The sequence below is a fragment of the Arvicola amphibius genome, chromosome 8 (genome assembly GCF_903992535.2).
Source record: "Arvicola amphibius chromosome 8, mArvAmp1.2, whole genome shotgun sequence".
Taxonomy (NCBI): Eukaryota; Metazoa; Chordata; class Mammalia; order Rodentia; family Cricetidae; genus Arvicola; species Arvicola amphibius.
The window spans coordinates 64,738,003-64,764,464 of NC_052054.1; the positions used below are offsets into that span (position 1 = coordinate 64,738,003).

Here is a 26,462-nt window from a genome sequence, read left to right on the forward strand (position 1 = left end):
GCTCTAGAAACTACAGGGAAACCCTGTCTCAAAAAAACAAAAACAAAAATTTCAAGCCAAGTCTGGTCTACAGAGCAAGTTCCAGGACAGGTTATACAGAAACCTCTAAACACTCCTCCCTGCATGTACAATGTTCTCTGGGGGGCTTATTTTAGTCTGTTGTAGTTTTAGACTTTGGCCAGTAGGTGGGAGCCTTGGTCTGATGACTGAAATTTCCAAGCCTCGGATTTCGTTGTGCTGTCTTATTACAGCTCTTCAAACCTGGTAACCAGCCAATCCATGTCTTAAATGATCTGCATGGAGTCAACATCAAATCCAAAGAGCTTCATCAAAGATTGTTAATGGCTCAAGCAGAACAAACATTTTTGCCAACTGGTACTTTTTGGGCCTCCTACCCCAAGTCAGGGTCTCTGGTTTCTGATTCCTAGGGTGACCTTGAATTTTTAATCCTCTTAACTCCATCACTCAGCACAGAACCTCTGCCACAAAGTGCTTGCATTGTAGCTATCTGAGGGAATAAAAAGATCCTGGTCGCCTCCATTCTGATGCTGCAGCAGTGCTCAGCATCCAATGTCCAAGTACGGCTTTATGACTCGAAGTGCTGCCAGCCTCCTGTGGGTCATTTTGCTCAGGTCCATTCCAAACAGCCTGGAGACAAAGCGGGAGAACTGTCACTAAGGTGACTGAAAAGATAGCCTCCTTTGCAGGGCGGTGGTGGCACACGCCTTTAATCCCAGCACTCGGGAGGCAGATGCAGGCAGATCTCTGAGTTCGAGGCCAACCTGGTCTTCAAGAGCTAGATCCAGGACAGGCTCTAGAAACCACAGGGAAACCCTGTCTCGGAAAAAAAAAAAAAAAAAAAAAAAAGATAGCCTCCTTTAACTGGGTGAGGAGAAAACTACTCAGTTGGGGCTGGATCGAGTGTTTCCTGCTCTTGTGTAGGGTTGGAGTTCAGTTCCACAGGGCCATTTTGAACTCCAGGTCCAAGGGGTCCGACATTCATTTTCTGGCCAATATCACCAGAAATGCATGTGTACATAAACATACATACACAATTAACCATCAAAATCTCTCTTGTTTGGTTTATTTTTTGACAGGGTTTCTCTGTGTAGTCATAGCTGTCCTAAAACTCATTCTGTAGAGCAGGCTGGCCTCGAATTTGCAGAGATCCTCTTGTCTCTGCCTCCCAAGTGTTGGGATTAAAGGCAGGCACCACCACTGCCCTGCAACAATCCAAATCGCATTATTATTTTTTTTGAAGATTTCTTTTTTTATGTACATTGGGGTTTTGCCTGCGTGAGGGAGCCAGATCCCCTGGAACTGGAGTTAGACAGTTCTGAACTGCCATGTTGGTGGTAGGAATTGAACCCAAGTCCTTTGGAAGAATGACCAGTGTTCTTAAACCACCTAGCCATCACAAAATATTATGGGAAGGGGTAACAGAGATGACTCAGGATAAAGTCTTTTGCTGCCATGCTTATTACCCAGAGAGCACTCATCTCAAGTTGGCCTCACTCAGACTTGTACAAGTGCTGTGGAACTCTGGAAAGCAAATAAATGCAAAATTTTAAATACTTATTTGCAGCGTTGGGACTTACAGTTCTGTGTGTGCTAGGCAGGCAGGCACTCTACTGACGAGCCATGAGCCGTCCTCCTAGCTCACATTTTGAGATAGAGGCTCACGAAGTTGCCCTGACTGGCCTTGAACCTGGGTTCTTGCCTCAGCCCCCTGTAATGCTGGGATGTATACTCCTAGGTTTGTTTTGTTTTGTTTTGTTTGTTTTTGGTGTGAAGGTGTGCCTGTGGAGGCCAGAAATCAACCTGCATATATTTTCCTTTCTATCCACGAGGGTCCTCAGGGTCCTCAGGAGTGAACTCCGGTTACCAAGCTTGGCAGTAGATGCTTTAACCAGCCCTTTAGTTTTGTCTTATGTGTGAGTATTTTGCATACATGTACGACTGAACCTCATATTGCAGTGTTAATGGAGGTCAGCAGAGGTTATTAGATCCTCTGGAACTGGTTGTGAACCACAAAGTGGGTTCTGGGAACTGATCTCTGCAAGAACAAGTGTTCTTTATTTGTTTGATTTTGTTTTTCAAGACAGGGTTTCTCTGTAGCTTTGGAACCTGTCCTGGAACTCTGTAGAACAAGCTGGCCTCGAACACAAGTGTTCTTAGCCACAGAGCCACCTCTCCAGCCTCCTTACTTCCAATTGTTTGTTTGCTTGTTGGAGACTACTTCTTCAGCCTTGGCTGACCTGGATTTCTTAGAGATCTACCTGCCAAGGGCGTTCCTGTGCTGTAATCAAATATGTTCCCCACCACTCTGGGTTCCTTACTCCCAGTTTTAGGTGTCTTTAGTCATTAATAAATAAGAACCACAGGGAAATCCAACTTGTATTCTTATATACAGGTGCAGACACCACGGTGGGGAAAACATGTCAAGCATGGGTAAATAACAGACTCAGTTGAGACTGGCTTCATTTAAAAGAATAGGAAATAAAGGCGTACTGAACGTGCTTGCAATGCCAGTATTCAGGAGGCTGAGGCAGGGGGATGGAGTGTTTGAGGACTACCTATTAAGTCTAATTCCCAGCTAGCATGTTGCATAAGTACTGATCTCATGTATTATACCCAATTCCGTGAGTGAAATAGCTCCACCTTGTGTTTATCCAGTTTATTTTATTTTTATTATTTACATATATGTATGTCTGTGTGGGTGTGAGGTGGGGGCATGCCCGTGAAGGCTAGAAAACAGGGCTGGATCCAAGGGAGCTAGAATTACAGGTGGATGTGGCCACCTGACAAGGGTGCTGGAAACAGAACTCAGGTCCTCTGTAAGAACAGCCAGTGCTTTTAACTGTTGAGCTATCTCTCCAGAGTTTTTATCCAGGTTTTTTTTTAATTTAACTTTATTTTATGTGCATTGGTGTGAAGGTGTCAGATCCCCTGGAACTGGAGTTACAAATAGTTGTAAGCTGTCATGTGGGTGCTGGGAATTGAACCCAGGTCCTCTGGAAGAGCAGCTGGTGCTCTTAACCACTGAGCCATCTCTCCAGCCCCTTATTTATCCACTTGTTAACACATCTCAATCATTCAGTATTCCTACCCCCAAATCTGAGCCCAGCATTCTCAAATCCCCCATTGTCCCCAAGCAATCAGGATCATATCTCACCACAAGACTCGAAGTTTGCACCCTGGATGCCTTAGCCTCTTGCACAGCAACCGGACACCTGTGTCCCCCAGGGCATTGTTGGTCAAATAAAGCTCCATCAGGGTCTGGCTAGTCCCCAGGATGGAAGAGAGGTCTTCACAGGCTTTTGATGTGAGGCCACAGCTGTCCAGCCTGCAGAAGACAAGTCGAAGGTGGGTAAGGTTGAGCTTTTCAGGGAATTGGGGTGCTGATTTTGAGGTGATCAGGTTTAAAGGAAACAGGCATAAGCCCATCCAGTGGTTGCTGGACACACTCCTTGGTGAGCGGTGTAGCCCTTAGCAAGTATCCTCCCTACCATGCTCACACAGGTAACTCTAATTAAATTAGCTTCACTTTGGTGGGCAGAGGCAGTTGGATCTCTGACTTCAAGGCTACCCTCATCTACAAAGCTGAGTTTCAGGACAGTCATGGCAACACAGAATAACCAAGGGGTGGTGGTGGGGAGGACTTGGAGACAAAAAAATAATACAAGTTATACCAATGTGAGTTATTATAGACTGGATCCCTGGTCAATGATTTCCTTTTACACTTAATTGTTCCTCAGTTTTAGCCTGGAGCTAAATTTGGATGTAAGAGTAGAGGTGGGGGTGCTGGAGAGATGGTTCAGCAGTTAAGAGCGTTGCCTGCTTTTCCAAAGGTCCTGAGTTCAATTCCCGGCAACCACAACCACATGGTGGCTCACAACCATCTGTAATGACGTCTGGTGCCCTCTTCTGGCCAGCAGACATACAGACAGACAACAGACATACAGACAGACAGCAGACATACACACAGACAGAATATTGTATACATAATAAATAAATAAACAAACAAACAAACAAATAAATAAATATTTTTTTAAAAAGAGTAGAGGTAGGGATGGCTTCAGCCCTCAACAGGCTTCTGTCCCCAGAGAACATATATTCAATAAATGATAAATCCAACGCCTGCAGCTTGTTAAGGATGTAGATTGGGAGCCAGCGGTGGTGGCACTCAGAAGGCAGAGGCAGGCAGATCTCTATGAGTTCAAGGCCAGCCTGGTCTACAAGAGCTAGTTCCAGGACAGGCTCCAAAGCTAAACAGAGAAACCCTGTCTGGATCGCGGGGGTGGGGTGGGGGGAGTGGAGAAAACCGTGATTTGGAAGACTAGTCATGGTGGCTCACACCTGTAATCCCAGCAGAGGGAGGCAGATCTCTGAGTTTCAGTGCAGCCTGGTCTACAGTGTGGGTACCAGAACAGCCAGGGAGGAAAAAGAAAACGTAGTCTGGACCGAGTAGGCAGAACAGCCCAGCAGCGATCCTGCTGTGAAGCAGGGTCAGCCTGAGAGTGGGGCCGGTATAGTAACAAGTCACAGAAGCCACACATCCCAACAGCAGGAGCTGGAAAGATGGCTCAGTGGGTTAAGACTGCTCTCCTAGAGGACCCAAGTGTGGTTTCCAGTACCAAGTTTGTTGGTTCGCAACACCTGATAATGAAGGGGAGAATGGGAATCTGATGCCATCTTCTGGTCTTTGTGGATACCCGCAGACCCAGATGCAGACATAGATGAAAGGAAAATGCCCAAATCAGTCCATGCCTGAAGTCTGGTCTTTTCAGCTACACAATTAATAAATGCTCCTCCACACCAGAAGTTTGTCACCTGTTTTTGTGTGTGTGGTGGGAGGTTGCTTTTTGGAGGATGGGGAAATCTACTCTGTCTCTGGTTTCTCTCTCTGTCTCTGTCTCTCTCTTTTTCCAAGACAGGGTTTCTCTGTAACTTTGGAGCCTGACCTGGAACTCAGTCTGTAGACCAGTCTGCCTCCCAAGTGCTGGGATTAAAGGCGTGAGCCAGCCTGCCCGCCCCCTCCCCCCCCCCGTCATGTTTCTTAATGTGTTTCCTGTTTTTACAATAAAAACAGCCATTATTTTTTTCTGTTTTGTTTTTTGAAGTAGCATCTCTTACAGCTCAAGCTGGCCTGATTCTAGTTATGAAGCTGAAGTTAGCCTTAACATTTCTGCTTAACCAGGTGGTGGTGGCGGCCGGTGCATGCCTTTAATCCCAGCACCGCTCCATTAACATCCCCACCCTACTCCTGTCCCCTTCCTCCCAAGGAAAACACTTACCACAGCTTCTGGAGTCTGCAGGCCGGATGCTGCAGTCCTTCTCCCAGCAGCCTCAGGCCCCTGTCTCCCAAGTCATTGAAGCTCAGGTCCAGCTCTTGGAGGCCGGTGTTGACCTGGAGCACACGGGCAATCCCTGCGCAAACGTCTGAGCCCAGTCGGCAAATGCCCAACCTAGAGGAAGAGATGGCCAAACTGAGTTTGCCCTATAAATTTCAGCAATGTCACCAGGACTGGGCTTAATTGCCAAATGTGTATGCTGGGTGTAGGGGTGAGGCGTTGCCCACCTTAGAGAGGCAAAAGGTGAGAAAGCAGAGAGGAAGACAGGATAGAAAACAAGGGCCCAGGCAGCTCCCAACTGGCTATAACTCTAGTCCCAGGCAATTTAAAGCCATCTTCTGGCCTCTGTGCATGCACTTGGTCACAAGCACACATGCAGGCAAAAAGTCAAATATGTAGAATTTTTTTAATCTAAAAAAGAATAAAGGGCCGGGCGGTGGTGGCGCATGCCTTTAATCCCAGCACTCAGGAGGCAGAGGCAGGCGGATCTCTGAGTTCGAGGCCAGCCTGGTCTACAAGAGCTAGTTCCAGGACAGGCTCTAGAAACTACAGGGAAACCCTGTCTCGAAAAACCAAAAAAAAAAAAAAAAAGAAGAAGAAGAAAGGCAGGTGGTTGATAAAGAGTACATGCCTAAGATACACAAAGCCCTCAGCTCCATCCCTAGTGTTGTGTAAATGGGTGTGGTGTTTATCCTCTGTGGTTATCATATTTGGGAGGTAGAAGCAGGGAGATCAGGAGTTCAAGGTTGTCCTAAGCTACATAAGAAAGTTTGAGGTCGGGGGCTGGAGAGATGGCTCAATGGTTAAGAGTATTGCCTGCTCTTCCAAAGGTCCTGAGTTCAATTCCCAGCAACCACATGGTGGCTCACAACCATCTGCAATGAGGTCTGGTGCCCTCTTCTGGCCTTCAGGCATACACACAGACAGAATATTGTATACATAATAAATAAATAAATATTTAAAAAAAAAAGAAAGTTTGAGGTCAGTCGGTTGGTTAGTCTGGGCTGCATGAAACCTTGTCTTAAAAAAAAAAAGTAAAAGCATATGACAGAGGATGTGAGACCCCCTTTCTCTGGGCACTCATACACTCACAAAAGTACATATGCAAAAATAAAATTAATATTTGTAAAAATGTTTTAAAGATATTTTCCTTTGTGTGTGTGTGTGTGTGTGTGTGTGTGTTTGAGACAGTATTCTCTGTGTCGCCCTGCTTCCTCAGTGCTGAGATTAAAGGTCTCAGCCACCATACCCAGCCAGGTTTTACCTTTTTAAAAAACAATTTATCTTTATTTTACGTGCGTTTTGTGTTTTACCCTGAAATGGGAGTTACAAGCAGTTATGAGCTGCCATGTGGATGCTGGAAATTGAACCCAGGTCCTCTGGCAGAGGAGGCAGTGCTCTTAACCACTGAGCCATCTCTCTAACCTTGGGCTTTACATTTTTTTTTAAAGTTAGTAGTGTGTGTGCACGAGCATACATCTGTACATACGCTGCTTTGCCACAATGTCAGAAGACAAGCTATGAGAGTTGGTTCTCTTCTTCTACCATGTAGGTTTCAGGATTTGAACTTAGATCGTCAGGCTTGCCAGCAAAACACCTTTTCCCACTGAGTCATATAGCCCTGGATGTTCTGGAACACTCTGTGTAGACCAGGGTGATTTATTTATTTATTTATTTAGAGACAGGGTCTCACTGTCTATCCTGAAACTCATTATATAGATCGAGTTGGCCTGGAACTCAAAGACCTCCACCTGCCTCTGCCTCCCGAGTGCTGGGATTAAAGGCGTGCACTACGGTACTGGGCTAAAAATACACCTTTAAAAAACATTTATTTTTACTTTACGGTGTATGAGTATTTTGCCTGCTTGTATGTGCATCACATGCATCGCTGATGTCTTCGCAGGCCAGAAGAGGGTGTTAGAGCTCCTGGAACTGGGGTTACAGATGATCAGTTATAGATGGTTGTGAACCACATTGTGGGTGCTGGAACAGAACCCAGGTCCTCTGTAAGAGCAAGTGCTATTAATTGCTGAGGAGACTTCTCTCCAGTCATCGTAGGCATTTTCTTTTTCTTTTTTTAAAAGTTTTATTTATTTATTATGTACAGTGTTCTGCCTGCATGCAAACCTACACCCCAGAAGAGAGCACCAGATCTCATTATAGATGGTTGTGAGCCACCATGTGGTTGCTGGGAATTGAACTCAGAACCTCTAGAAGAACAGTCAATGTTCTTAACCTCTGGGCCATCTCTCCAGCCCCCCATCGTAGGCATTTTCTTGATGGTTAATTGATGTAGGTGCCCACTGTGGGTAGTATAGGCCTGGGCTGCATACTAACAGCTAGCAGAGCCAGTCAAAGAGAACTAGTCAGTAAGCAGCATTCTTCATGGTTTTTCCTGCTTCAAGGTTCTGCCTAGGCTTCCCTCAGTGACAAACTATAACCCTTGCCTTCCCAGGTCGCCTCTGGTCATACTCTTTATCACAGTTACAGAAAGCCAAACAGAACAGAAGCTCACTTCTGTAAGTAGTATCCATTCTGAGACTGGAAGGGTGAGCCAATCTGCCCTGAAAATGAAGTGGACAGCAGATCAGAACGGCAATTTCAGGGGATGTCAGAGGCTTGTGTAAAGGCCCCGTGGCAGAAAATCTTGAAAGCAAAATTCTGTAGCTTGAGCTGGTGAGGAATTGGGAGGCACCATGACCTCCATGGCAGAGAAGACAGGGCAAGGATGCTAAACTGGCAATCCCACTCACCGGAGGGTCTGGAGTCTACAGTCAGGGTGCCCAAGGCCCTCACACAGCAAAAGCACCCCAGGATCCCCTAGGTCATTCAGACCCAGGTCTAGCTCTGTCAGGCTCTGGTTCGTGCTGAGGCTGGAGGCCAGATCTTCACAGGCAGCCTGGCCGAGGTGGCAGATCTTCAGCCTGCAAAAAAGCCAGCCAGTGAGTATGATGGGGGGGATTTCCTGGGAACACTGATCTATCACACTCTGCCCCCTATCTTCAGAGTTCCGTGTTTTCATCAAGCTATGTGGCACATACCTGTGACACCCACCAGCCCTTGGTAGACAGGCAAGAGGATGCTCCTGCTCCATCAGAGACTATACTGGGTATATAGGAAGGCTGAGGCTCAAAAACCAAGGGAGTGTGAGTGGGTGGAGCTCTGTAGTAGGGCACTTGCCTAGTATGTGCAAGGTCCAGGGTTTGATTCCCAGCACCATCAAAAAAAAAAAAAAAAGGCAAGGAAAACACAAAAACAATAACAAACTGTTTAAGGCCTATCAATGGTGACACACATAAATCTCAACCTTTAATCCTAGCACTCCTGAGTTATAGGCAGGTGTATCTCTGTGAGTTCAAGGCCAGCCTGGTCTACAGATGCAAATACATGTATTGGATTACATAAATATATACGTGATTTTCAAATTGTACTTAAAAATTATTTTGTGTGAACCAGGCATGGTGGCACACACCTTTAATCTCAGCATTCAGGAGGCAGAGGCAGGCAGATCTCTGTGAGTTCAAGACTAGCCTGGTCTACACATCAAATTCCACGTTAGTCAGAGATACACAATAAGACTCTGTCTCAAAAACTATTTTGTGGGCATGCCTGTGTGCATGCATAGCAGCAAGTGCTCTGTACCACGGAGCCATCCCTCCAGCCCCTGTGGGCATTTTCTCCATAGCTAACTGATGCAGGCACCCACGGTGGGCAGCGTTCCAGAACAGTGTGCAAGAGTCAGCCTCTGCTTTCATGGTGTAGGCCCCAGGCACGAAACTTAGATTGCTGGGCTTGGTGACAGGTACCTTCACTGTTGAACCATCTCACCAGCCCCTATCGATATTTTTTTAGTAAGACTTCTTTTTATTGGCAAAAACAAGCAAGACTGGCATGTGTCTCATGCCTTTGATCCTAGTACTTTGGAGGTATGTGTGTGGAGATCATTTTCTTCCTTATTCAGTAATGGCTGAACTTCCTCAGGAAGTGGAACTTTGGTCATAAGCTTTGATGGCCAGTGCCTTTACCTGTGGAGCCGTCTCTCTGGCCCCTGCTATCTCTCTCTCTCTTACTTTTTTAAATTATTATCTTATGGGGTTGGCAAGATGGCTTAATGGTTAAGAGCACTGGCAGTTCTTTCAGAGGACCTGGGTTCAATTCCCAGCACCTACATGGCAGCTCACAACTGTCTGCAACTCCTGTTCCAAGGAACCTAGCACCCTCACACAGACATACATGCAGACAAAACACCAAAGCTCATGAAATAAAAATACATAACATCATTTATAATAATAATTTGAAGATTATATTATCTTATTTTATGTATATATTAGTATGTGCCTGGTGTCTGTGGTAACCAAAAGAGTATTGGATCCCCTAGGACTTTACAGACAGTTGTGACTGCCACGTGGGTGATGGTTAAACTGAACCAAGTTCCTATTGTAAAAGCAGCAAGTGGGGCTGGAGAGTTGGCTCAGAGGTTAAGAGCATTGCCTGCTCTTCCAAAGGTCCTGAGTTCAATTCCCAGCAACAACCTGGTGGCTCACAACCATCTGCAATGAGATCTGGTGCCCTCTTCTGGCCTTCAGGCATACACGAAGACAGAATATTGTATATATAATAAATAAATAAATATTTTAAAAAAGCAACAAGTGCTCTTAACCACCAAGCCATTTCTCTAGTTCCCTTTTATTTCAGGTTTGAGTAAGATGCCAAGAGCATGAGGTGGTGTCGCATGCATTTAATCCCAGCACTTGGGAGGCAGAGACAGGTGGATCTCCAAGTTCGAGGTCAGTCTGCTCTACAGAGCAAGTTCCAGGACATCCAAAGCCATACAGAGAACCCCTATCTCGAAAAACTTACTCTCCAAGTCAACCCCTGAAGAACTCACCACAAGGCGCACAGCTTGCAGACTGGGTGCCTCAGCCCTTGACACAACAACTTCAGTCCCAAATCCTGCAAGGGGTTTCCTGTTAGGTCTAGCTCCACCAGATGTGAGTTGCTGCTGAGAACGCTGGCGATCTCTCCACCGGCTGCAGCCTCCAGTAGACACTTTCTCAGCCTGGGGGACAGTGAAGAGGATGACATGCCCTGACCTACATACGTGTCCTGTTTAGTCACCTAACATGAACCTATGCAATTTTCTCTCTTTCCTGTGTGGTTGGGTTTTGTTTGTTTGTTTTGTTTATTGAGACAGGGTCTAAGGAGTCCAGGCTATTGTGGAACTCACAGAGATCCACCTGGCTCTGCCACCCAATCGCTGGAATTAAAGGTGTATATCACCACACCTGACTTCCAAGGGTGTGATCATGCACCCCTTTAATCTCAGCGCTGGGGAGGAAGAGGCACACAGATCTCTATGAGTTTGGGGCCAGCCTGATCTCCATAGCAAGTTCCAGGTTAGCTACACAGTGAGACCTTGCCTCAAATGATCAAAACCCAAGATAAACAAAAACAAATAAAATCTATCTACTTTTTTTTTTTAAATCAAACTTTTGGGGATAGTAGGAAAAGGGGGGGTCGGGTTTGATCTGTGCAAGTGATATACAGCAAAAATATTGTACAGAAGGATAGGTGTGGCGATACACTATCAGCATATAAACAAATAAAAGGATGAGTTCAAGAGCAGCCTATTCAGCCGGGTGGTGGTGGCGCACGCCTTTAATCCCAGCACTCAGAGGCAGAGGCAGGTGGATCTCTGTGAGTTCGAGGTCAGCCTGGTCTACAAGAGCTGGTTCCAGGACAGGTTCCAAAGAAACCCTGTCTCAAACTCCCCCCCCCCCCCCAAAAAAAGAGCAGCCTATTCTACAGAGCAAGATTGGGGTCAGCCTGGCCGACATGAGACCCTGTCTTAATAAACCGAGAGAGAGAGCAGGGGGTGGGGGAGGGTGAGATGAGACTCTGAACTCCAGTAATGAATATAAAGAGGAGGAGGAGGGGAAGAATACTCACTGAATCATCTGAAGCCTACACCTGGGGTGCCGCAGGCCCTTGCAGAGCAGTTGCAGGCCTGGGACACCAATGCTGTTGCCACTGAGGTCCAGCCTGATTAAATTCCTGTTGGTGATGAGAGCTGCTGCAAGATCCTGGCAGGCTGATCCAGAGACCTGACACCTTTTCAGCCTAAGGTGAGAAGGAAGATAGAACCAAGTCATTTATTTGGTAGCTCTTCTGGAATTCTGGCTTTAAATTTTTGACTTTTTTTTTTTTCTGACAGAGTTCTTTATGTAGCTTTGACTGTCCTGAAACTGACTTTGCAGAGAATTCACAGAGATCTTTGCCTGCCTCAGCCTCTCAAGTACTGGGATTAAAGGCGTGTGCCACCATACTTGGGTTGTTTCTCTCCCTTTTATCTGATATAAAATAAAGGAGAAGTTCCTAGTTTAGTGACAGAGTCCTTGAGTTGCATGTTTCTGGTCTAAGGGCAGAGAGAGGAGAAAGAGAGAGAGAGAGAGAGAGAGAGAGAGAGAGAGAGAGAGAGAGAGAGAGAGAGAGAGAGAGAGAGAGAGAGAGAGAAAGAGAGAGAGAGAGAGAAAAGGCTGGAGAGATTGGAGAGATGGCTCAGAGGTTAAGAACACTGGCTGCTCTTCCTGAGTTCAATTCCCAGCAACGACATGATGGCTCACAAACATCTATAATGAGACCTGATGTCCTCTTCTGCAATGCATGCATGCATGCATTCCTAATTATGTAAGGAAGAAGGGAGATGATGGCTGTTAAGACTTGGTATGGGGATTTTTATTCCAGGACAGCCAAGGCTACAGTGAGACTCTGTCTTGAAAAACAAAAAATGAGCTGGGCAGTGGTGGGAGGCAGATCTGGTCTATAAGAGCTAGTTCCAGGATCCAAAGAAACGGAGAAACCCTGTTTCAAAAAATCAAAAACAAACACAACCAAACAAACCAAAAAAAACAAATACAAAAGCAAAAAATGAACAAACAAAAAAATCATAAAAATGTTATGGGGGCTAGATAGATGGTACAGTGGGTAAAGTGGAGGCCTGTGTTCTATCCCCAGCACCCAAGGAAATATCTGGGTGTAGCTCAGTGTAGAACCCTGCTGAGAATCCCCCAATGAGGGGTTGGGGGTGCAGCTCAGTGTAGACCTCTGCCTAGCACAGAGCAGGAAGAGGCAAGTGGATTCCAGGGGTAAGTTCCAGGTTCAATGTAAGAGTTTGCTTCAAAATATAAGGTTGTCAGGCTGGAGAGAAGGATCAGTGGTTACAGGCATATATTGCTTTTACAGAGGATACAAATTCAATTTCCAGTACCTATGTCAAGCAGCTCACAAACTGCCTGTAACTCTAGTTCCAGTTCTCCAATAGAACTCTAGTTCCAATCCTCCAAAGCTCTAGTTCCAATACAATAGAACTCTAGTTCCAATCCTCCAAAGCTCTAGTTCCAATACAATAGAACTCTAGTTCCAATCCTCCAAAGCTCTAGTTCCAATACTATAAAACTCTAGTTCCAATCCTCCAAAGCTCTAGTTCCAATACTATAGAACTCTAGTTCCAATTCTCCAATAGAACTCTAGTTCCAATCCTCCAAAGCTCTAGTTCCAATACTATAGAACTCTAGTTCCAATTCTCCAAAGGTCTAGTTCCAATACAATAAAACTCTAGTTCCTATCCTCCAAAGCTCTAGTTCCAATACAATAGAACTCTAGTTCCAATCCTCCAAAGCTCTAGTTCCAATACAATAGAACTCTAATTCCCATCCTCCAATAGAACTCTAGTTCTAATACACCTCTGTCCTCATATGCAGACATACACGTAAAACAATAATAATAAATATATGTATTTTTAAGGGCTATAAGCCAGTGGTGGTGCATGCCTTTAATCCCAGTGCTTGGGAGACAGAGGCAGGTGGATCTCTGAGTTCGAAGCCAACCTAGTCTACAAAATCAGTTCTAGGACAGTCAGGGCCACACAGAGAAACCCTGTCTTGAAGAAGAAAAATAAAAGTGGTACACTGGAGATGGCTCAATATGCAAGCCTGACAATGACAAGTTTGATTCCTAGAACCTAGAACCTTCTTAAAAGTAGAAGAAGAGGCTGCCCCATTGCGATATACTGTCACAGGAGCCATGGCAATCAGACACGCCACCTTGTGTGTCCTTAGATGAGCCTCATGGGAGAGGGTGGTGGGGACCTCGAGAAGCTCGTGTTGCAGCTAGGACTCACCTCAGGTTCTGAAGCTTGCAGTTGGCATGTCTGAGGCCTTGGCAGAGCAGCCGCATGCCCCGGCTGCCCAAGGCGTGGCGGTACAAGGCCAGCTCGACCAGGTTTGGGTTGGTGCAGACTGCTGCTGAGAGATGTGCACTGTAGACATCAGGAAGTGTGTTCCTCTCCTGTCTGGGTAAAGGACGGATAGTTTAGTAGTCTGCATAATCATTATGGTTGACACAGGAACTCATTAACCAGCTCAGGAAGCATCGTGGCCTTTTAGAGATCATCTCCTTTTCTTTGCTATTTTCAATTTTATCTCAAACTCCAAGCCTTAGATTATTCTTTTATGTGTGTGTGGGGGAGGTGAGATGGGGTCTCATGTAGCCCAGGCTGGTCCTTAACCTATTGTGTACCTGAGGATGACCTTGAACTCCAGATCCTCTGTCCTTGACTTCAGAGAGACAGTTCTTTTATTTTTCTGTTATGTCTTCCTTCTTTCCTAACTTTCTATTATTTTGTTTTGTTTTGTCACAGGGTCTCACTATGTAGCTCTGGCTGTGCAGGAACTCACTAGGTAGGCCAGATTGGCCTTAAACTCACAGAGATAGATCTGCCTGCCTCTGGAGTGCCACCACGCCCTGCTGAAAGTTTTTTCTTTTTTAAGATTTATTTATTTATTATATATACAGTGTTCTGTCTGCATGTATATCCCTGCAGGCCAGAAGAGGGCACCAGACCGTGAGCCACCATGTGGTTGCTGGGAATTGAACTCAGGACCTGTGGAAGAGCAGCCAGTGCTCTTAACCTCTAAGCCATCTCTTCAGCCCCTGCCGAAAGGTTTTTAATAACACAGTCTCCCTATCAAGAGCTCCAGTTAGTATCAGTGAGTATTGTTTAGGCGCAGGTCCCAGCTCTTGCACTATTGGTCTTTTTGTTTGTTATAGGGATCACCACACATGTTTGGGGGACCACCTTGTATGGACCCACTGAGTATTATTAGGGACCATCTTATGTTTGGCCAGAACCATCCTGCCTATGTGTGCTAATTTGAAGCATCTCCCACGTCTTGCCACTAGATGTCAGTAGTATCACCAGCTTCCCAGTGTGACAATCAAAACATTGTTACAGAATTCTTGGATGTCCGCTGAGGGCCTGGGTTAGAGGCAACAAAATCTTTGACTGGTGGTCATGGTGACTCACACTTGTAATCCTAACACCAGGAGGCTGAGGCAGGAGGACTGCCAGGGTGAGATCCTGTCAAAGCAAAGCTGGGCATGGTGGTGAATGCATGTAATTCCAGCGCCTGGGAGGGGGAGGCTGGAGAATCAGGGGTTCAGAATCATCTTCCAATACATACTGAGTTGGAGACAAACTTGGGCTACATGAGACTCAAAAACTAAAGTAGGGCCAGTGAGATAGCTCAGCATGTAAAAAATTGCTATATAAGCCTGACACTTGAACTTCTGAATCCTCAGAACCCACCTAGAGGCATAGGACCCACATCCGAAAGCTGTTTTCTGACTTTCATATATAACACCTGCCCTGGAGCACCTGCACACAAGACACACACACACACACACACACATACACACACACACACACACACACACACACACACACACACACACAGTAGAAAGAGATAGAGATCTGGGTGGTGGTGGCACAGACCTTTAATCCCAGCACTCAGCACTTGGCAGAGGTGGGTAGATCTCTTGAGTTAGAGGCCAGCCTGGTCTACAGTGAATTCTAGGACTGCCGGGGCTACACAGAGAAACCCTGTCTTGCCTGTCTTGGGGGAGGAGAGAGAGAGAGAGAGAGAGAGAGAGAGAGAGAGAGAGAGAGAGAGAGAGAGAGAGAGAGAGAGAGGAGAGAGAGATACACATACATGGCATGGACCACGTGGCAACCATTGCTGCTGGGCAAAGTTCCAGCATTTTGACATTGCGATTCACAACTCCCCACCACCTTTTTGCTACTTATTGATTCTCACTATGTGCTAGGGGAGTTCCTTATGCCTTTTCTTTGGGGAATTTTGTGTGAGTTTTGAGAACATATACAATGGCAGTCTCTTTAAATGAAATAATTCTTTGGAAAAAAGTCCCCGCCACAGTGAAACTACATAGCATAAGCCCACTCCTCACCCCCATTACACCAGGAATAGACACGTTAAAGACTTACTAACTGGTCCCAGGGTAGACAATGGAGAGAAACAATGGGCCCATATCAAGAACCTGAAACAATTCAGGGCACAAGTTTAGTTAATAAACATAGTGGCTTACTGGATGAGTAGCAAGCTCTGATCAGCCCCAAGGGGAACAGAATCCATTAAGAAGTTAGACTGGGTTGATCCCCTCTGACACACAGAGAAACATACATTGAAGGAATCAGAATGGAAAAAGAGGAAGATGTCAGGACCTTCCCTTTTGGGTGCTTAAGAGGGTAACAAGCCATATTATAAGACTGAGGCACAAAGGAATGCAATTAGGAAACAGCTCAATGCTTGTGGTGCTCATGGTACAAAAACTTCATCATGCCCCTTGAAGAATAGAAATTGCTCTCATGGGTTTGGTTCTTGGGATTAAATGTCTGACACCTCCTGATCATGTAGGAGGAAGTGTAACAGGGTGCTTGGTGCGGTTACTGAATCTTAGAGGACAGTAGGCATTTATATTCTTGCTAAACTTATTGCTCTCTGCTTCAAGAAAAATATTGTAATGACATTGATGATTGCTTTCACGCCAGAATCATTGCCTGCTTTCAATATTGCTTGTGGTTAAGCTAAAATGCAGTTAGAGTATATAAAGTGTAGCCTATTTTCAATACAGGGGCAGCCATCCTGATTCACCCTCAGATGGTGCCAGTCTATTTCCCTGGCCGGCTCCACACCTCCTGTTTGGGAGCTGAATCCCACTGGAGCTGGACTCTGGCACACACACACACACACACACACACACAGAGGAGAGAGAAACATACCAAGAGAGACAGAGACAGACACACACCAATAGAGATACACTCATAGAAAGAGACACAGAGACACATATAAAGAAAGAGATACACACAGATACTAAAATTGAATAAAATAAAGTGTAAGGGTTAGCAGGATGGCTCAGTGGGTAAAGGCACTTGCCACTAAGCTTCATGACCTGAGTTCAATCCCTGAGACCCAAGTGGTAGAGGGAGAGACGTGAGCCCCACATGCCATGACGCTGCACCTACATACACACATACAAAATAAATAAATGTAATAAAAGCTTTTATATAAAAACCTGAAAATCCTGGTCTACAAGAGCTAGTTCCAGGACAGGCTCTAAAAAAGCTGCAGAGAAACCCTGTCTCGAAAAAAAAAAAAAAACAAACCTGAAAATCCCCAAACCACTGAGAGATGGATGGCTCAGTGCTTAAGAGAGGACCTTAGTTCAGGTTTTCGGCACCCGGTATATCAGCTCATAACTGTCTCAAGCTCCAGTTCTAGGAGAGACAGCGCCCTCTTCTGGCCTCATGTGCACATACCCACACTCAGACACACACATCATTGAAGATAAGATAAGTGCTGGAGAGGTAGTTCAGTGGTTAAGAGGGCTCACTGCTCCTCCACAGACCAGAGTGCACCCATGTGCAGGGGCTCATAATGACTTGTAATGACTTCAACTCTAGGGGGAGCTGGTGCCCTCTTCTGGCTTCCTTGGGAACCTACATACACTTCTCCCCCCCCCACACACATCACAAATAGAAATGGGCTGGGCAGTGGTGACACATGCCTTTAATCCCAGCACCCAGGAGGCAGTACCAGGTGGATACCTGGTCTACAGAGTGAGTTCCAGGACAACCAACAAGACTACACAGAAAAAAAAAAAAAATGTGTCTCAAAAAAAAAAAAATTAAAAAATAAAATCCTCTTATTTATTTTTTGTGTATTGGTGTTTCATCTGCACGTATGTCTGTGTGAGAGTTCTGGAGTTACACACGGTTGTGAGCTGCTATGTGGGTGCTGGGAATAGAACCTGAGTCCTCTGGAAGAGCAGTCCTGGCTCTTAACTAACTCAGCCATCTCTCCAGCCCTATAAAGGATTGTTTTCTGTTACTATTGTTGTCTTGGATTTGTTTGTTTGTTTGAGACAGGGTTTCTCTGTATAACAGCCCTGGCTATCCTGGAACTCGCTTTGAAGACCAGGTTGGCTTCGAACTCCCAGAGGTCTGCATTCCAAGTTCTGGGATTAAAGGCACCAGGCCTATCAAAATCTTTAAAAAAAAAAAAATCCCCAAGCTTCTGCCCCTCCCCAGATCTCTGGTTAAGGAGGTATGAAATCAGAACACTGTTCCCCAAGGGCACTTACAAGGGTTCTGATGGAGCCCCGGCTCCAGATGGTTCCGGTTCCGGCGGGCCATCTGCGCCAGCACTGTAGGCACTCCCACACAAATGAATAACCACTGCGTTCCTGCAGTACCTCACGCAAAAGGAGCATACCATGTGCTCCATCATGGTTGCGATGTTGCTGACGACGACCACTTGAAAGTGGCTCAGGGCCTGCTGGATAAAGTCTTCCTCGTGGATCTCATACAAGCAGCTGAGGAGCTCTAGGGCGCCACGCTGCAGGGTGGAGCCTTCACTATGAGCTTTGTTTCGGATCCAGGCCAACACTTCCTCCTTGACTTGAGGTGAGATGGTCCAGCCTAGATTCTTCTCCAGGTACCGTCTCATCTCCTCATTTAGGAGGCCAAACAGGAAGCGGACGGTGAGGGCCAAGAAGCTCCTTTCTGAGAAGCCATACTCAGCCAGCGCTCTCCTCACTGTCTCTCTGCCATGCAGGGCACAGTACATGGCTGTGAAGAACTCCTGGAAACTCAGGTGGATGAAGCTGTAGAACTTTTCACACTTGATATCCTTCTGGAAGATGTTCACGTTGAGGAAGGTGGAGACATCTGCTTCATCTAGGCCGTGTTTACCAAGGTCCTGCTCCTCAAATAGAATCTTCTGATTCCAGAGGCCATCTGCAGCCAGAGAGACCAGGCCTCTCGGGCTGGCTGGGATTTTGAACGTTGGGGTCCCTGGCTTGGGCTGCATCAGACTCAGAAGGTAGAACATGTAAACTGCCGTGGTGGTCCTAGATGTTTGTCTTAAAAGCTCCCCACTCTCTAGCTGCTGCTTGAGGCAGGTGCAGACCACCCAGGACACCATGGGAACAAAACACATGGTGAAGAGGGGCTCATTGCCCATCATGAAGCTGAACACTTGGTTCGCTTGCCCAGGGTTATGGAAATACCTGTAGAAGTATTCCTTCCTCTCTGCCTCAGAGAAGCCCAGGATCTCCACATGCCTTGGGTGTTCCAGCAAGCCATGCAACTTCTCCAGGGCGCAGGGTCGCGTGGTGATGAGCAAAGAGAGTTGGGGCAGAAGCAACTTCCGAATCAGGTTGCCGAGGAGGAGTTCAGTGGGTCGTTTCTCCTCCCAGCAGAGGCACCAGGGACCCTGAGCATCATGAAAAGAAGGATGAAGCTTATCAAAGCTGTCGATGATGAACAGGAGGCGATCAGGTGCCCTGACGAGGTCCTGGAGGGGTGCACCAGGCTCCGGCCAGCACCTGGAGAGGAGATCGCCTGCACTGCACTGGACATGGCTTCTGTTCAGTTCCCTGCAGCTGATATAGAAGACATAATCGAACCGGCCTTGGAAGAGCCTCCCATCAGCCCAGTCCAGCATCACTTTGTGGACCAGCATGGACTTCCCCATCCCTGCTGCCCCTTGTAACACCACTGTGCCTGGTGGCTCAGGGCGCTCTTCATCTGGCTCAAAGAGGGTCTCTATTTGGATAGGGCAAGCCTGGTGGCCCTCGGCTCTGTTGTATCCACACCCTGTATCCAGAAGTTTCTGCTGTGCCCAGACAGGATTTGAATGTTCTTTTACTAAGAGAGGCCGAGTGTAGTGGTGGCTCAGGTTGACACATTCGCCTAGTCGCGCATTGCGGTCTTCCATTAGTCGGAATTTCCTGCGGACATAGTCTTTGTAGGTTGCTTGGGGATCTAGTAGAGAGAAAGGGAAGGTCTGTAACATGTCCATTAGCATTTTTTTTAAAAAAATATATTTTTTTAAATTTAATCTAATTTTTAAAATGTGTATGGGTGAATTTTATTTTATTTTACATGTATGTCTGTGCACCTCACATATGCCTGTGACTGCAGAGGCCAGAAGAAGCAGAAGAAGGCATTGGATCTCCTGGGACTGGTGTTATAGACTTGCCATGTGGCTGCTGAGAATCGAACTCAGGTCCTCTGGAATACAACAAGTGCTCTTAACTGCTGAATCCATCTCTCCACCCCCTATTTTTAGTTTTGAATTATGTGTATATGTGTGGCTATATAAATATCAATTCCAGTGCCCACAAAGGCCAGAAAAGGGTGTTGAATCCCCGGCACTGGGGTTAAAGGCTGTTGGGAGCTACTTGATGTGGGTGCTGGGATCCAAGCCGTGATAGAGCAGTAAATGTTTCTAACTACTGAGCCATCACTCTGACCCCAGAGCTTTATCTTTTTTTTCTTGAAGCAGTATCTCATATATTCAAAGATGCCTTTTGATCCTCCTGTCTCTACCTCACATGTGCTGGGATTACAAGTATGCACCACCATGTCCAATTTATACAGTGCTGGGGATTGAACCCAGGACTTCAAGGATGGTAAAGAAAGCATTCAAACAATTAAGTTACATGCCCGGTCCCTTCCACCTTTTTTCTTTGTCTGTTTTGTTTTTTTGAGACAGGTTTTTTTCTGTGTATTTCCGGCTGCCCCGGAACTCACTCTGTAGACCATGATGGCCTCGAACTCACTGAGATTTGCCTGCCTCTGCCTCCCTGAGTGCTGGGATTAAAGGCGTGTGCCACCACTGTCTGGCCCCCTACACGTCTTGCTGTGAACCATTCTGCTTTTTCTTTTTCTTTTCTTCACTTTTTTTCTTTTTTTGGTTTTTCGAAACAGGGTTTCTCTGTGTAACAGTCCTGGAGTTCACAGACCAGGCTGTGCCTCAAACTCAAGCCACCTGCCTCTGCCTCCCAAGCGCTGAGATTAAAGGCATGGGCCACCACATGGCCCACTCTGCTTTTCTTTCTTCCTTCCTTCCTTCCTTCCTCTCTCCCTCTCCCTCTCTCTCTCTCTCTCTCTCTCTCTCTCTCTCTCTCTCTCTCTTTCAGCCACAACCTTGCCCTGTAGCTCAGGCTGGATCTAGCTTTTGTTGATATCCCTGCCTCAACTCTGTCCTCCCAGTCTCTGAGCCCTGGGATTACTGTTGTAAACCACCACTTCCAGACATCACCAGCAATTTACAATGAATTCAGGGACTGGCAAGCATGGTCTAATGCCTTCTTGTCCCGCCAGTTCCTCAGAAAAGTTTTCTAGGAGCAGACTGACAACCGTTCTTCCGGGAAACTGAGGCATTCAGGTGCAGCTGCACAAATATGCCCTGTATCTGTTTATGCAACGACTGATTTTTCTGACTTAAATAATGTCTTCCTGGAGAGAGGCTAACAAGACTCCAGGAGCTAATGCCACTAGGATCAAGAAGTTCATGAAATTTATAAGGCTCATGAGGCCACTCCCTATGGTTATACAAGTAGTGAACAATTGCTGGAGAAGAGATTGTTCAGTGGAACTCTCTAGCATTTCAGTGGGAGGGGCGCTTCAGAGATGCATTCATGGAGTCATGGAGTGGGGGTGATGTTGGAGAGATGATCTAGCAGTTTGCAGGTATGCAATGCTCTTCTGGATACGTAGCTCAAACTCTCAGCTCCCCCTCCCCCGGCCACATGCACAGGGTTTCTTTGTGTAGCCTTGGCTGTTCTGGAACTGGCTCTGTAGGTCAGGATAGCCTCCTGAGATCCACCTGCCTTTGTCTCCTGAGTGCTGGGATTAAAGGAGGGTGCCACCACCGCCAGGCCCAATCCACCTGTTTAGCCTACTGAGAAAATGAGATTACATGGGCCAGGCAGTGGTGGTACACACCCTTAATGACAGCACTCAGGAGGTGGCAGATCTCTGGGTTCAAACCAGTCTGGTCTACAGAGATACTTCCAGGGCAGCTAGGGCTACACAGAAAAACCCTATCTCAAAGGGGAAAAAAAAATGAGATTATAGGCTTGAACCAACACATCCAGCTCACTGCCTCTCGTCTTCTCTTAGACTATGAATCATTTGTGAGAAGTAGTTTGGTAGCTTTCTCACTCCCACAAAATGGCAAGTCTTAGGACTTAAGCTAAGAACCTGTCACCCCAACACTTGGAAGTTAGAGGTAGGAGGGTCAGGAGTTCAAGTCCACCCTCAGCTACATGGTAAATTCCAGACCAGACAACAAACCAAAAGATTATATGACAAATGGCTCACATATAAAGGTTGATTCAATCCACAAAGTTGGGACGAGATGCCTCAGCCAGTGAAGGTGCTTGCCACCAAGCTTACCAACCTGAGATGAATCCCCAGGACTCCTGTGGAACGAGAAAACAATTCCTTCAAATTGTCCTCTGACCTTCACACAAGCACCATGGCATACTCCCCACCCCCATGCACACAAAGTAAGTTTTTTAAAGGGATGGAGAGATGACTCAGTGCTTAAGAACATTTGGTGCTCTTGCAGAGGACCCAGGTGTGGTTCCCAGCACCTATGTGGTAGCTCACAGCCACCTATAACTCCAGTTCTAGGAGATCCAAGGCCTTCTTCTGGTTCATCAGGCATGAAAATACAGGTAAGCACTCATATAAAATAAAAACAAATATATATTTTAAAAGTATAAACGATTTTAAAAGAAGTGAAGTCTTTGATGGTGTTTATCTACCACACAAAACCAGCAACTATCCATCCAAGACTCCTTGCCATGTGCCAGCATTAAATTCGGTTTCTGGCCGGATGTGAATGCACACACCTTTAGTTCCAGCGCTCAGGAGGCAGAGGCAATTGGAGCTCTGTGAGTTCAAGGCCAGCCTGGCCTACAGAGTGAGTTCCAGAATAGCCAGGGATATGTAGAGACCCCATCAGCCACACACACACATACACACACGCATATATATATATATATATACACACATATATGTATGCATGTATGTATATGTATGTATGTATACATACATATATGTGTATATATATTATATTATATATCATATATTATTTCTGTCTTACCTGTCTTCAACTGGGTAGTTGCTTATGTGCAGCTAGTACTCCTAATAGATACAGGGCTCATAGCTCACCTTTCCTTGGAGCACTGGGAGAGGCATCCAGAAGACAAGTTGATTGGCTCCTAAAGGAGCATGGGCCATTATTCGGAGTGACTGGAAGAGACATTGTGGGAGTCAGTTAGCACTCAGTATTATATTTTATTCTTTCTTTTTTTATTCCTGCGCAGCTGTTGGGCCTCATGGGGCCCGGGCATGAGGCCCAGTGTAACTTCCTGAGCCTAGCTCAAATTTGGAGACCTGTCTTTGGCCATGACTTCTGCATGTGAGAGACTCAGCATATCCCGACCAAGACCCACCTCTGCCCAGCCACCGCTAGCATGGTAGAATATTATTAACCCTTGTTCCTTACTCTGTCTCAACCCATCCCAAGCTTCTCCACCCCCATCACAACCCTATATAAATTTCTGCCTGACACCATTAAACAAGATCCTGCTTTGACAGACTCCCGACTCAGTGGGTGAGTTTCTCCCCAGTGGCCAGTGGGGAGAGCTAAGTCGTTTGACACTCACCATCCTGTTCAGCCCCAGGGAGAGTCTGGCGGGTTGGTTCTGCCCCTGTTCTTTCTGCCAGAGAACCCGGCAGGCAGCATCAAACCCAAGGCCTTGAGCATGCTGGGCAAGCACTTTACCCCTGAGCTACACCTGCAGTCCTGATAGTAGTTGCTATTGGTATTATTGTTGGTGTCAAATGCCTTTGTAGCTCCTGCCCAGCCAAGCCTCACCTCACTGTACTGTCCTGGGAATGGACAGTCTAATGGTGTGGGGAGAGTAATATATGGAAAATAAACAGTATTGTTTCCCACACTGAGTGATGAGTGCTTCAAAGTCAAGCAAGGTGAAGAAATGGAATTGTGTCTGGGGTAAGATATTCTGGGTGGTAGCTAGGAAATAATATTCTTTAATATACATATATGTGTATATACATACATACATACATACATACATACATACATACATACATAGAGAGAATTCCAGCACTTAGGAGGTAGAGACAGAAGGTCCAGGATTTCAAGTCATCCTTGGTTGCTTAGGGATTTCAAGGCCAGCCTGGAGCACAAGACCCTATCTCAAAGCCCACATAAATAAATAAATATAACAAAATAAGCAAATCTTTTATATAAATAAAAGATATTTCTCTTCATATATAAACATAATTTAATTGTTTTTCTTTCTTTCTTTTTTGAGACAGGGTCCTATTATGTAACCTTGGTTGAGCTGGAACTTGCTATATAGACTAGGCTAGCCTCAAACTCATAGAGATCCATCTGCCTCACTTGTGCTGGGATTAAAGGTAGACACCAACACAAAGCACACCCAGCTTGATACACACACATGGGAGTCACTTGTCTCCTTTTACCATGTGGGTTTTGAGGATGAAACTCAGGTCACCATCAGGTTTGGTAACAGGAGCTTTTATCCACTGAGCCATCTTACCAGTCCTCGTATTTGGTTTCTGAGACAGGTTTTGCTGTGTTGTCCAGACTGACCTTCAACTTGCTGTACTCCCTATCTCTCAGTGTCTCAAAGTACTGGGATTATAAATGTGTGGCAGCACACCCAGCTTCAGAAACTCTTGTTTTATTAGGCAATTGGTGGTGGCACACACACTTTAATCTCAGCACTCAGGAAGCAGAGGCAGGCAGATCTCTGTGAGTTCGAGGCCTGGTCTATAAGAGCTAGTTCCAGGACAACTAGGGCTGTTACACAGAGAAACTCTGTCTTGAAAACATCCCCTCACCAAGGGAACAAAAAAAGGAAAAAAAGAAAGAAAGAAAAAAGAAAAACTCATTTTATTATTGTTGTTATTACTGGGTATATATATATGATGTGTGTGTACACGTATGTGTGCATGCATGCATGTGTGTATGTGAGAGAGAGAACTCATATGGAGGTCAGTGGACAACTTGGTGAAGATGTCCATTTTTTCTTTTTTTAAAGATTTATTTATTTAATATGTATACCTGCCTCTGCCTCCTGAGATTAAAAGCATTCTCCACCATTACCTGGCCATAAATATTGTTTAAAATACAACAAAGTAAAAAGCAGACTATTTGGGAGAGGAAGGGGTGAAGAGGAGTAACAGGGAGACAGACAAGAAAGGGCTGTAGGGGTGGCTGAGTGTGATTAACATACAGTGTGTACACACATGAAAATGTCATTACGGTCAGAGACACAGTACGTCAGAGGACCTGCGGCTGATCCCTGGGACCCTCATGGTAGGAGACAATGGATCTTCGCAAATTGTCACAGACGAACGCACATACAGCACATAGACCGCTGGGCTGAGATCTGAATCCAGCTCAACAGATATTGTAAAGCATTCCAGGCAGAGCTCTTTCTCCCTCTCCTTACCCCGCACCAGGTCTTCTCTCTGTCCTCGCTCCCACAGGTCCTTCCTGTGGATCCTCTCAAAGGTACTGAGAGCCAGCAGCCAAGCCTCCCTTGTCCCCATATGGACCACCATCAGCTGGGCCATTTCCAAAGGACCAGCCATCTCCATTCGTCCCCAGGGGATGTTGTCCTGGGCCAGTTCCTCTGCAGTCCCCAGGTATAATTTGAATTTCTTCAGTTCCCCAGCCTCGAGTTCTTCCAAGTAAGTGGACAGTTGACGGAGGACATCCCTAGCTGTAGCTGGCAACATGGGGATGCAGTGGTGAGATCAGACACTTGAATGTTTCTCTGAAGGGGCAGTGGGCACTGTAGCATGCTACCACCACCACATTGACAGGCAAGGGAGCAAGGTGGTACAGGAAAAATCTTTCAAGAAATCACGCTTGCTCCTCCAATGCCTGCCCCTCTCAACAACAGTGTTTACTTTGAAGAAGGGGAAGCTGGTATGAGGTAATCCCAGGAGCCCTTGACTGTAAACAAGACATATGTTGAGCAAACTTCTACTCTGGTTTCCCAGCTTCCTTGACAAAACAACCACTCTTCTGTCTTTCCTTCTGTCATCCTCCCTCAGGAAAGGCATGTGAAGACTGCTGTGGCCTCTTCCAGGGATATGTATCAAGAACCTTCTAGAGCCAGGCATGGTGGTGCATGCATTTTATCCCAGCACTTGGGAGGCAGAGGCAGGCATATCTGGTCTACAAATCAAGTTCCAGGACAGCCAGGGCTGTTACCCAGAGAAACCCTATCTCAAAAAACCAGAAAAAAGAACTTTACACAGGGGCTGGGGATGTGGCTCACTTGGTAGTATGCTTGCCTAGTATCAGTGAAGCCACTGCATGGAAAGGCTGTGATGATGTAGTCTTCTATAAGCGCAAAACCCCTGGGTTAGAGGAAGGTTGGTCAGAAGTTCAAGACCATGCCTAGCTAAACAGTGAGTTCTTGGGGCACACCTTTAAGGCCAGACCTGTCTACAAAACTCCAGGACAGTCAGGGCTCTCTTACACAGAGAAATCCTGTCTTGAAAAACCAAACCAATAGATAAATAAATAAATACTGAGTTCAAGGTCAATTTGGGATACGTGTGCATACTCTTAATCCCAGCATTTGAGAGGCAGAGGCAGGTGGATCTCTATAATCTCTATGACATTGAGACCAACCTGATCTACATAGTGAATTACAGGTCAGCCAGTGATAATTAGTGAGACTCTGTCTTTAAAGAAGAAAAAAAATCTTATATGGGAGTGGAGTCACAAGCTTGTACTCCTAGTAGGAGGATTGCAAATTCAAAATTAGCTTGAACAACACAATGAGATCCTACTTAAAAAACAAAACAAACAGAACCAA

At 46.0% G+C, this 26,462-nt stretch overlaps 1 protein-coding gene across 1 annotated transcript; it reads right to left on the bottom strand.

Annotated features, from left to right (window-relative positions):
* Positions 1-560: 560 nt before the first annotated feature.
* Nlrp12 (NLR family pyrin domain containing 12) lies at positions 561-25,368 on the bottom strand. Its single transcript, XM_038340587.1, has 10 exons — positions 25,080-25,368; positions 22,741-22,821; positions 17,853-19,536; positions 13,534-13,704; positions 11,304-11,474; positions 10,243-10,413; positions 8,108-8,278; positions 5,298-5,468; positions 3,176-3,346; positions 561-648 (listed from the first exon to the last, which is right to left on the bottom strand). Exons 1-10 carry the CDS (start codon positions 25,366-25,368, stop codon positions 561-563), a joined length of 3,168 nt encoding a protein of 1,055 aa, XP_038196515.1.
* Positions 25,369-26,462: the final 1,094 nt, after the last annotated feature.